The 12,064-nt window shown below is 39.3% G+C and overlaps 1 protein-coding gene across 11 annotated transcripts in view; it reads right to left on the bottom strand.

Moving 5' to 3' along the window:
- The window catches only part of LOC128627868 (lysine-specific demethylase 6A-like), a 235,619-nt gene extending 232,025 nt beyond the window's left edge, over positions 1–3,594 (bottom strand). For 10 of the 11 annotated variants that reach the window (XM_053668197.1, XM_053668198.1, XM_053668184.1 and 7 more), the window contains exons 1-2: positions 3,120–3,594; positions 2,851–2,914 (exon numbers count right to left, since the gene is read on the bottom strand). In XM_053668197.1, the coding sequence (XP_053524172.1) occupies positions 2,851–2,914; positions 3,120–3,271 (216 nt within the window). In that variant the 5' untranslated portion in view covers positions 3,272–3,594. Of the gene's footprint in view, positions 1–2,850; positions 2,915–3,119 lie in introns of those variants that run through there. The other variant, XM_053668196.1, reaches the window with a different exon arrangement.
- Between the last annotated feature and the right edge of the window lie 8,470 nt (positions 3,595–12,064).

Below are 12,064 nucleotides of genomic sequence, written 5' to 3'. Positions count from 1 at the left end.
AAATTTAAGAGTGTATTACTTATAGCCCTGGCTGGTGGGACTGAGGATCGCAGTTAGATTCCCAGTCAGGGCACATGCCTGGGTTGCAGACCAGTTCCCAGCAAGGGGACACATGAGAGGCAACCATACATTGATATTTCTCTCCCTCTCTCCTTCCCTTCCCCTCTAAAGATAAATAAATAAAAGCTTAAAAAAAAAGAGTGTATTACTGTAACAACCATTCTAATGGTTCATAGAAGCATTTACATTAAAACTTTTTTATTAAGAGACTAAAAGAAACTAGCTATTGGGATAAAGTACCCCCACTTTATGAAAACGGAAGGAAAAGACATAATTCGAACACAAGTTTTGAGGATAGATGGGGTCAAACATTTCTTATTAATATTTCACATCTAATTCAAACTGACAAGGAAGCAGTGAAGAATCGAATGAGACAACAGAATTCTACTCAGTGTTTAAAAGGAACAAAATGTTAACTATATACATTACAACGTGGATAAATGTAAAAAATTATGTTGTCATAAAAATCCACACAAAAAGGGTACATAGTGAATAAATCCATTTATATAAAATTCCAAACATTTGGAATCTACATTCTACATGATCACTAAGAAGATCAATGAATGTTAGTGGTGTTACACAATGACAAAGTAGGAAGAAACTTCCAAGGTGACATCTTTGGAGATGATATATATGACATTATCTTAATTGTGGTGATGGCTTCACGGATATGCATATATACCAAAATACTCTGAGGTAGTTGTTCTAAGTATGTGCAGTTTTATTTTAAGCCAACTTTAATTCAATAGAGCTGGGGATAGGAGGTGGACAGGAGAGGCAGAGACCATGGGGTTAATAGCATTTACCCCAAAATATTTTACTGCATTTTAATACTAAAATTAATGAGGCTTGACCTAAGCAGATGGGAGTTTACAAGTCTCAAAGCTAAGTCAAATCAATTTATTTGCATTTCACAGAAAATATTCATAGCAATTTAACAAAACACTATTCAGTTTTACAAATGCTTTACAAACATGGTAGTTTTAACTTCATATTTAAAATATTGTAATTAAAGATAAGCACAACTTCACAAGTAATCAAAAAATATCAGGACCTTGAAACCTAAAGCCAATGTTCAGATATGTGGCCCATATCTGAACAATTCATTCCAAAATAATGTCTAATATTAATCACCACATATTAATAATTTACCCGAAAATGCTACTGGATATTTCAAGTTTTTAAAAAGCAAAATGCTTTAAATTACCTACAAAACATAAAACTTCACCACATCACTTTTATTTCTTAATCATCATAACCGAAGGAATAGATTTGCCCATTTTTTTCAAGTACCATCAATATAAACAACTCTATTAACCTAAAGTTAAATGATAAAGTCAGTACAATGTAAAATGTTCCTTTAAGTTCAAAAAATTAATCTAACGAAGTAACTTTAAAAGCAAAATATTTAAATACTCCAATCTTTTCAAAAAAATTAACACAATCACAATTGCTTAAATTACAACAGAGCTAGTGTATATTTTTCCAATGTTTTTGGTGGAGCAAATTGTTATCTACTCTATGAAAATGGAGTGCATTTACAAAAAATTTTAACTTCAGTTTCTAGTCATTATTTGCCTTAAAAAAATAAAGTGGTAAATGAATCTTAAGACTGTGCCTAAGTCAAACTACAGATAAGAATAATTGGCAAGAAAATTTCAATAACAAAAACTCAATAATTTCTTGTGAATTGCAGCATTAACTACATCAACTTCACAGCACCTCATTTCAGATGGAGAAATTATCTAGTTGAAGCAACATTTATTGCACACAGGCCTGGTACTGACATCGTACTGAGTGCAGATAATCTTTAATGAAATTTTTTTCAGGCGATAAAATATATATATATATGATAGAGACAGACATTCCAGTGGCTTTTACTGAATACCTTAGATGAGAGTAACTAAATATGTAACTTGATGAGTACATTGTATATTTATGTATGCTGCTGACAAGCTTATAAAATACAACATATTATTAGTTTTAAATAATAGTGGTCAGTCTTTATGAAACAAACTACCGTCTTGAGAGGTAAAGGCCTACTCACCTTTAGGATTTCCCTGGTCATATCTCCTCCCTTCTCTAAATCAGCCCTTCATTTCTCCTCCCACTCTTTCCCGCCATCTTAGCCGATAAGGGAAGCCATTACCTAAATCAGCGCCAAGAAGTTTTCACACTAATAAACAGAGATTCCAGTCTTGATCTTTGTAACATACTGGATACAAGGCACAGGGAAAAACACAACATTAAAATCTTGTTCAGAACAGTATTTCTGTGGCTGCTAGAAGGAAACAAATACACAAACCACATAACTTCAGGTAGAAAAGATACTGATTAATAAATTGGTGCAATACCTAACACAAATTCATTACAGCTGTAATGGAATTGTAGCCCACAGCACATGAGAAAAGTGATACAAGGAAACCTAAAAGGTGTGTAGCTCAAATTTGACATCCCAGCTGATCGTCAAAAGAAAATAACACCATAGGGGCCCAGAAGTAGAAATGTTGAAAATAGGACACAGTCACGAGCTTCTGATTCTAAAATTCACAGATCTTGTCACCAAAGTACTCTGAGACAACGGATCAGCCAGGCTCGAAACCACCAGTATGTCTGCACCTCAAGCTCAAAGAGAGAATTTCAGAAAACAGCAAACAAAGTATTTGCACTGAGATATGACCAAAAACTTTACTTTTCGTTTACAGCGACAATGACTGACAATGAGCCTCGGGGCCACAGGACCCAGATCCAGGGCACACACAAAGCAGTGTCGGCCCGCGATTGCCTTACCTTGCCCAAAAGGGTCTTCGTCCTGGCGCCATCTTCGTGAAGTCTAACGAATCCAAACAGCCGGCTGTGGAATGAGATACAGGAGGCTCATCGAGGTTGTGTAAGAGCCACGGACCCATCCCTTCCCAAGCTCAAGGCCCCAGTATCCGACTCTCGGAAAGCTCTGGAATCACCCCCAGTTGCCACCAACGGCAAGATGTATCCAGGCCTCAGCAGAAAGCGGAGGCAGCCTCCCTAAAGGCGGGTAAGGAAGTGAAGGTGATCTGTACCTGTCCAATCCGCCCAGCACCTCCTTCTCTTCGGCTGTCAAGCTTAAGGATCCGTCCTTGCACTCACTGCTCTCTTTTCCCGCCGCCATTTTCTTTCCGTCATCCCGGAAAGAAGAGGTGGTACTAGCAAGCGACACTCCGCAAGATTTCATGGAAAAGCAACAAATGAAAAACCCTAACACCGAAATTTATCAACCCTCAGTGCACAGCTGAAAGGCACCCTAGCACCTGAAACCTGGACACTAACTTTATCGGTCCCACCTCCAGCACCACGGATGGCGGCGAATAAATCCCAAGTGATGGCGAGAGGAGCAGATGCGGGGGCTACTGCCCTCTGCTACCAGATCCCATCTCAGAATAGGTGGGGATACCAGAAAAGACGCAAGCTTGCGGTGCCAGAAGGATTTCGGAGAATCACAAACTTCGCCAGCAGTAGCACAAACTTGTAATTGTGACACAGGCAAACATCAAGTGCGAAGAAACCTCCCCCATACAAGTAGGCACGTGCTGCCAATTAGAGCGACCCGTTTTCTCACGTGACCTTTGTTGACTCACGTCAGCTGTAGCTCAACTCAACTTGCTGGCTGCCAGAACCCTGCCCACAAGTCAGCCCAGAGCAAGAAGTTGACTACTCTGTGTGCTAACTGGCTGGTGGACATGTCTGTCTGGGGAGAAGCAGTAACCTGATGGGGTAGTCATTTTATCCTGCTGAAGAAAACCTCCGTCACTCAGTAGGTGACCTGTATTGGGAAAGAGCGGTGGGGAAGGTCTCAGGAAGGTACTGGAGACAACAGAGTGCGGTGGACCACGCCGTGCCATGCACGTCAGAGCCTGAGCCCCTGACTAGGGGTACTGGATTAGTCGATAGTGCGCAGGTAGTGCGCCTGCGCCGTCAAAAGACGCCACTTTCACTACCTCTGAAAGTAATAGGCCGGTAGCTGACTCTTCCCTTGCTCTCGGTCCCTTCTCAATCACTCCTCCAGATCTAAGCTAGTGTCCTTTGTACAGTCCAATAGAACTATTACAACCTTCTTAACTCCACTGTTTCTGTTTTGCATTCTTTTGTTTACTTTTGTTTCAAACTTTATACCAGGGCTTCCTCCGCACAAAGATTGATTTTTATGGCTAGTATGGTTCAGCGCATTGAGAGCAGGCGTGCCAACCAAAGGGTCACTGATTCATTCCCACTTAGGGTACATGCCTCCGTCGGGTCAACTTCCTGGTTGGGACATAGGGGAGGCAACCACACATCCATGTCTCTCTTCCTTTCTTCCTCTCCCTCTCTCTAAAAATAAATCTTAAAAAAAAAAAAAGATGGATTTGTGCATAACCAAAAAACAAAAAGAGCTGCACAGTTCAGGGGGCTTGTGCTAAGAAAATATTAGCTGTCTAGATTATATCAGGTTCATAAATAAAATTTGAGAAAGCAGTCACAGTATAAAAATAACAGCTCCCAGTAACTTCTAGTTTTATCTTCTTCACAACTTGATGTAATTATGTTTGCCTCATCCTTGGAAGCCTCATCACAGTTCTCCACAAGATTGTCAACTTCATTGTCGTCATCCTTTCCTGTAAGCAAGTGGTACATTCCCACCTACAAACTGGGGACAGCTCCAGCCAGTCTCCTTAAACTAGTCAGACTGTCTGTACCACGGTGGTGTAGGATTCTGAGTACCATTTCCATCACCTGTTGTATCTCAGTGTGGGCTGTAGTGGTGAAACTGTTCACTGTGAGGATGCCTGAACTTCAGTTATTTAAATGGATTACTATTGTTTGTTTTGTGAACTTGGTTTGCCTCTTTAGTACCAGAAATATTGTTACCCCTAACATCTTTAAGGAAAACTGAAATGTTTTATTATCTGCTGTAGCTATTCTATGAACCATCTTCTCTCTGTGAACAGTTCCTTTCTCATCAATGACCAGTCACACCTGCAGTTTAGTGAGGTTTTTCTTGGTTCATGTCAGTTTTCTTCACCATGTTGGAGAGAAAATGGGGATCTTAGGAAGATCAGCTGGTGTAAGCATGCACACAAACACTGGGACACAGATGGCAGGTAGAGGACAATGCCAATGTTCTTTATTTCCCCCTTTTAAAAAATCCTTACCCAAGAATATATTTACTGATTTTAGATGTAAAGGAAGGGAGAAAGAGAGAGAGAAATATTGATGTGAAAGGAAAAGGATTGATTGCCTCCATATGTACCCTTACTAGAGTTTGAGGCTGCAACTTTGGTTGTGGGCGCTGACAGGGAACCAAACTGCAAACTTTTGCTGTATTGCAGAATGCTCCAGGCAACTGAGCTGCCTAGATAAGATGGCATAGCAGGAAATCATCTTTTACCTGGAAGAATTTACTCATTTCTGGTGTGGGTCAGTTGGTTGAGGAAATATCTGGTAACTGAAAGGTCATGGATTAGATTCTTAGTCAGGGCACATGCCTACTTGTGGGTTTGATCCTGAGCCCAGGCACATATAATAGACTGTCCATCCATGCATGTGAGACAACCAATCAATGCTCTTACAAAGTAGTTTCTCTCCCTTCCTCTCTCTCTAAAAAGCAAGGAAAAAATGTCCTTGGCTGAGGATGAAAGAAATGTATCTTCAGATGAATATATTATTCAATCCTTTGGAATGCTATATATATTTTGAAAATCATGGTTTTATTCTTAACCTACAATAAAGGTACAAAATATTGTTCAACATTAAATTTAGTAATAAAAATCACTCATGTTGAGGTGGAAAATGACCTTCTTTTTAGAATGACTTTAAGATTACAATATTTTTCTTTAAATATTTGAGAGAGAGGGAGGTGGACGGAAGCATCATTGCATGGTTGGGTCTCACACACCCCCTACTGGGGACTGGAACTGTCTGCAAGGCATGTGCACCCCACTGGGAATGGAACTGGCAACACTTTGGTTAGCAGGCAGACACACTTCAATTCACTGAGCCACACCAACCAGGCCTATAAAAGTCATCTTTTAGGAAAGTTTTTAAAGAGTAGTATTTCGTGCCCTTTTTATGTAATAATCAGTATCTCTCAGCTATGTGCCCTAAATGAGACTCTTGATGGTGTAAGCTGGTGTTCCACCCACTGAGCGCACCAGACAGGAGAAATTTAGGTGCTGAGTAATAAATGTCAGAAGCATTTGTCTTTTGGCATGTCTATGGTGAACAATACAAATGTATAAAATTTTTTTTAAGATTTTACTTTTAGAGAGAGAAGGGGAGGAGAAAGAAACATCTATGTATGACAGAAAAATCGATCAGTAGCCCACAACCAGAGATCTCGCACGCAATCCAGGCATGTGCCCTGAATGGAAATTGAACTGGTGATGTTTTGTTTTGCAGGATGATGCCCAACCAATTGAGTCACACCTGTCACGTGTGACAGGGCCAAATATATGCAGTGTATATCAAAGTACATTAATTCCATCCACAGTGGGTAAGAGTAAATGTTTTATGGCTTAAGTTTTAAATCTGTACACAACCACTACATTTGGGATAACATTAATTTTATAGTAAAATGTGCTTACAATTTTATCTCAATTCAGTTTTTGTAAAGTGGCAAAAGAAATTGTTTTACTGTACTATCTTATTTGAAACAAAGGCACATTTTTAATATACATGTTTTAAATCCATCTTAATAGACTTCTATGAAGAAATCAGTTGAGGCATATGCTATGAACTGCAGAAATTCATGTTAAGTCCTGTATTTGAAATAAAACTAGTGAACAGTTTGAATAGTTAAAAAATGTTCATGTAATAATTAAATGTCTTTGATTGCTTCTTTATAGTTTTGTAATACTCCCACAGATTTTATCATTTGTTGATAATCCTTTAACTATCAACAGACCAGTTACAGAATATCAGTGGGCTGGATAACAATCTTGTAGTAGGACAAGTTGAATTAAAACTATCAGAAAGCAGTATGTCCCAAAACAATAGCAGCATGACATGTACTACAGGGCTAGCCATCTGTGGTTTCTACTCCCTGTTTATACCTTGACAAGGGAATATATTTTCATGTTGATTTGCAAACATTACTATGTCAGCCCCCCTTCTGTGAGATTACATTCTTCCTATATACAAGGTGCAGCAAAGTAGATTTACAGTTCATGTAGAAAATACAGTAATTAAAAATATTAATACGAGAATAGACTTTTATGTACTCACAATTGTAAACCTACTTTTCACCTACTCTGTATATTATGGTTAGGGTTCACATATTCTTTGTACATGTCAGTGCAATGTTTTTGTACTCACTTGTGGCTATAGATATTTATTTACTTGAGAACATTGAAAAACAGCACCATCTCTGTTACTTGTGCCTTGCAGATTACGCAGTTTCTTCTAAATTGAACACCTACTACCAATCCCTTCTACATATGAAATGATGCAATTTTTTCTGACCTATGATTTATAAACAAAGTATTGAATGAACACAGTTCCCACAGTACAATAAATCAAAGACACTCTAATCAGTTATCAGTCATGTGACAGGGAAAGAAAATTGGATTAGCTTACAATATTCATAGTACCGGATTGCTATACTCTTTAATTCATAGTACAGGATTACTATACTCTTTAACACTTTCTAGAATACACATACCTACAGGATGTTGCATAACAGAAAGTCATTGAACTGGTGTCTGTCATTTCAAAGTTGGACAAATAAACGATAAAATGCACAGAGACTCAGCTGTCTTACTCTGTTTGCATGGGGCAAACCAAAATATAATTAGAAAAAGGATATATAACCAAAATTTTAGACTCTCTTTCAGGGTTTCATGAAGGGTACAGAGAAAAACCCTTCTCTCTCCTAGGTTCCAGTTTGCAATCCTAAAAGTTTTCCATAGATGAGTACTAAAAACTACAATTTAAATACTATTGAAGCATCAATTTGTTGTTCCATTTTACTTATACTTTCATTAGTTGATTTTTGTATGTGCCAGCAGGGCAGATATACCATAAATTAGGAGTTAACTCCTACCTTTGAACCAGATTGTTTCCTGTATTAGCTATTACAAACAATGCAACAATGAGTATTATTTAAGAGTTATCTTTACTTGTTTGTATCCTTTAAGTAGAATTCTTCAAATATTTATTTCTGATACATGCCAAATTAACTTCTAAAACAACTGTCAATGCACAAACACTATGAATGACACAGACTTGTCTTTTACCACCAAGACCATAGGCTTAGAGGGGAGGCACTTTTAACTCCCATTGCTTGACTTCTGAGGAACATAGGAAGTAGAGACTGGGTTATATAAATTCTGGGACAATGATAATCAGAGACTTCCAAGTTTGTGAACACATCAAGGTGCATGAAGGATGGTATGTTAAGAAAGCATGTAAGTTCTTTGCCACCTCCCTCTTTCTTTACACCCTGGCCTATGAATCTCTGCCCATTTGCCCATTTCTTGGCTGTGCTCTTTGTAATAAACTGCTATTAGTACTTTTCAGAGTTGTTATACTATAGCAAAATAATTAAACCCTAAATTTGTAATTAGGCAAAGTGTGGTGTCCTATAGCCCCTTTTACATTTGCCATCTAATAAGGGGGATACTCTTGTGAAATTTTCAGCCTTTAACCTCTGCAGTCTGTGCTGACTCCAGGACTTAAATGCCAGAATTCATTTGTCAGGTAGTTGCAGAATTGGTCATAGTAGAAAAAAATCCCACAAGTATGTCAGAAGAAAACATTACTGCAGGCAGCAAAAAGCTACTTCTGTTCATGTTTCAAGCTTTCTTTTTAGTAGAAAGTCCCTGGAAGTACCACAAACTTTTGCAAGATAAAGACAAATAAAAATTTGAAGAATAGCTAATTGTATTTGCCTTTTCCCAGGATCATAAATTTACAAATCCATGAAATACAACACATATTACCTAAATTTACTAAAAAGTCTAGTTTTCCATGCTCATACAAATAAAATTTTTGGGACATGTGGTCAACATAGTGGCATAGGTAAACAGAGCTTGCCTCTTCACAGAACAACATGAAATTATAACTAAAATATAGAATCAGCATCACTCACAACCATCAGAAATTGAGTTGAATGGAAGTCTTACTACAGAATTAAAAAACCCACATCCACTCAGATTGGTAGGAGAGGTGAAGACATGGATTGGGCTGCTCTCTCACTCACATATGGTGTATAACAACTTGGGAGGGATGTCTCAAGATTGAGCGGTCCCAGCAGAGGATTCTACTGTCAGGGAGATATGTTCCCATAACTGCTGGCTCCAAAAATGAGTGGGTAGTGCGTGCAAGAAATGAGTGGGTAGTGAGTGCAAGAAACTGCTGGATACCCAAGCAGTCCCTCTTGAACCACACATGGACTTACTCATTCATCTCCTTTGAACTCCAGCATCAGGGTAGCAACCTGAAAGGACCAGTGACATATGGTGAGGAAATGGTGTCTGGCATCAAGACAAGAGCTAGGGGATGGCTTTTTCCATAACAGAAAGGTGGGCAGAGGCCACTGCCCCTTTTGTGAACTCTTCCCCCATACAACCAGAACGGAGGTGTCATATTTGAGATTCCAATAACATGGCTTACACTTAACTTGGAAATGCCCAGAGACTCTGCCTACCAAATTTTCACATCCATCCAAGCTGCTTTTCCATGTGAATGGCTGGTCTTGGCTCATGCCACACAACTTCCTAAGGTCTCTCAAACAAGCAGTAGCCAACCTCAGTGAGCCCTGGCCCCCATACCTCTTGCTGAGGGGCCCTACATATGGCACTAGCAACAGCCAGCCTAGACTCACAGCTTGGGTTCACCTGGGAAACTCCAAGCCCAGCACAAGTGGCAGTCATCTCACATTGTTTTATAGCTCTGGCAGGGTGGCCCTGGGCAAAACACAGATGAGGGGTTCACACTAGCTCACACCACCTGGAAAATACCAGGGCCTGCACACTCAGTGGACAGCACACACATCAGACTACCACCACCCTGCAGATCCTCCATAAAGGGTAGAGGGTGGATGGTGGAAAGTGGTGATCAGTGGTCACAACCAGTCCTTGCAGCAGATTGACCTGGGTTAACCCTCCCACCCACTGGCCTGCCAACACCAACCAAGACTCAATTACAAGAGGGCGGTATACTCAGCCCACACAAAAGGCACATCTCAAGTACCAACTTGGGTGATACAGGAGGCTGTGCCACTGGACCCTATAGTACACCTACATTAGGCCACATTACTAAGAAACAGAGTCAAAGCAGCTCTACCTAATACATAAAAACAAACACAGGGAGGCTGCCAAAATGAGGACACCAAGAAACATGGCCCAAATGAAAGAACAGATGAAAACTCCAGAGAAAGAGCTCAATAAAATAAAAACAGGCAATTCATCAGATTCAGTGTTCAAAACACTGGTTATAAGGATGCTTGAGGAACTTAGACATGACCTCAGCAGCGTAAAACAGATCCAGTTAGAAACAAAGGATACACTAATTGAAAGAAAGAACAATTTACAGGGAAACAACAGTACAGTGGATGAAGTGGAGAATCATATCAATCAATGATCTGGACCATAAGGAAACAAAAGCCATTCAGAACAAGAAAAAAAATCCTGAAAGATGAGGATATTACAAACAGCCTCTGAAACAACTTCAAAAGGTCCAACATTTGCATCATAGCAGTGTAAGAAGGAGAAAAGAGCAAGAAATTGGAAATCTATTTGAAAAAAAAATCCCTTACTTTGTGATGGAAATAGATATGCAAGGCCAGGAAGCATAGAGTCCCAAATAAGTTGGATCCAAAGAGGCCCAACTCCAAAAGCCATCCTAATTAAATGCCAAAGGTTAAAGAATCTCAAAAGCAGCCAAAGAAGAGCACTTAGTTACCGACAGGATAATTCCTGTAAGAAAGGTTCAAAGTCATAAAAAGTGGGGATGTACAGTCAAGTTTGCTCTACCCAAAGCAAAGACACAATGTAGAATCAAAGGGCAGATAAAGTACTTCTGAGACAAGGAACTAAAGGAGTTCATCATCACCAAACCATCATGTAAAATGTTAAAAAGGGGCTCAGAAAAAATTCAAAACTATGAGCAACAAAATAGCAATAAAAACCTATCAATTAAATCTAAAAACCAAACTAAGCAAACAAGAACCGAGAACCATGAATATGAAAACATTTTGATGTTTGCCAGATGGGAAGGAAATCTGGAGGAAATGGGTGGAGAGGTGAGGAGATTAAAGAGTACAATTGAGCCCTGGTTGGTGTGGCTCAGTGGATTGATTGCGGGCCTTTGAACCCAAGGGTCACTACTTCAATTCCCAGTCAGGGCACATGCCTGGGTTGCTGGCCAACTCCCCAGTAGAGAGCGTGTGAGAGGCAGCCTTACATTGGTGTTTCTCTCCTTTTCCTGGTCTCTCAAAATAAATAAAATCCTTTTTAAAAAGTATAAACTTGTAGTTACAGAGTAGCTATGGGGACGTAAAGTATAGAAAATAAAGTGGCCAAAGAACTTATAGGCATGACTCACAGACAGAAGCAGTGGTGGGCCATTACCTGAGGGAGTTAGGGGTGCTGGGTAGAACATGGCTAAAGGGGAAAAACTGGAATTGTAATAGCTAATCCATAAAATATAATTTCAGAAAACCAAATACAATTTTCTAGTTTAAATTGTAATAATGAGACTACTTAAGATTATTTTAATTTTTTAAAGATTATATATTTTTATAGGTGGGGGGAGAAACTGAGGGAGAGAAACATCAATGTGTGATAGAAACATCCATTGGTTGTCTCTCAACACCTCCACTGGGGACCTGGCCCATAGCCCAAGCAGGTGCTCCTAAAAATTGAACTGGTGACCCTTTGGTTAATAGGCCTACACTAAATCCAATGAGCCACTCCAATCAAGGCATGAAACATATTTTTAAACTGTATGGCTTTTAAAATGTGAAACATACAAAACTATTCAACACAGATTA

Source organism: Artibeus jamaicensis, unplaced genomic scaffold (assembly GCF_021234435.1).
Source record: "Artibeus jamaicensis isolate MK-2021 breed Jamaican fruit bat unplaced genomic scaffold, CSHL_Jam_final contig_478, whole genome shotgun sequence".
NCBI lineage: Eukaryota > Metazoa > Chordata > Mammalia > Chiroptera > Phyllostomidae > Artibeus > Artibeus jamaicensis.
The sequence above is the reverse complement of the archived record's forward strand: the minus strand, read 5'-3'. Positions and strand labels throughout refer to the sequence as shown.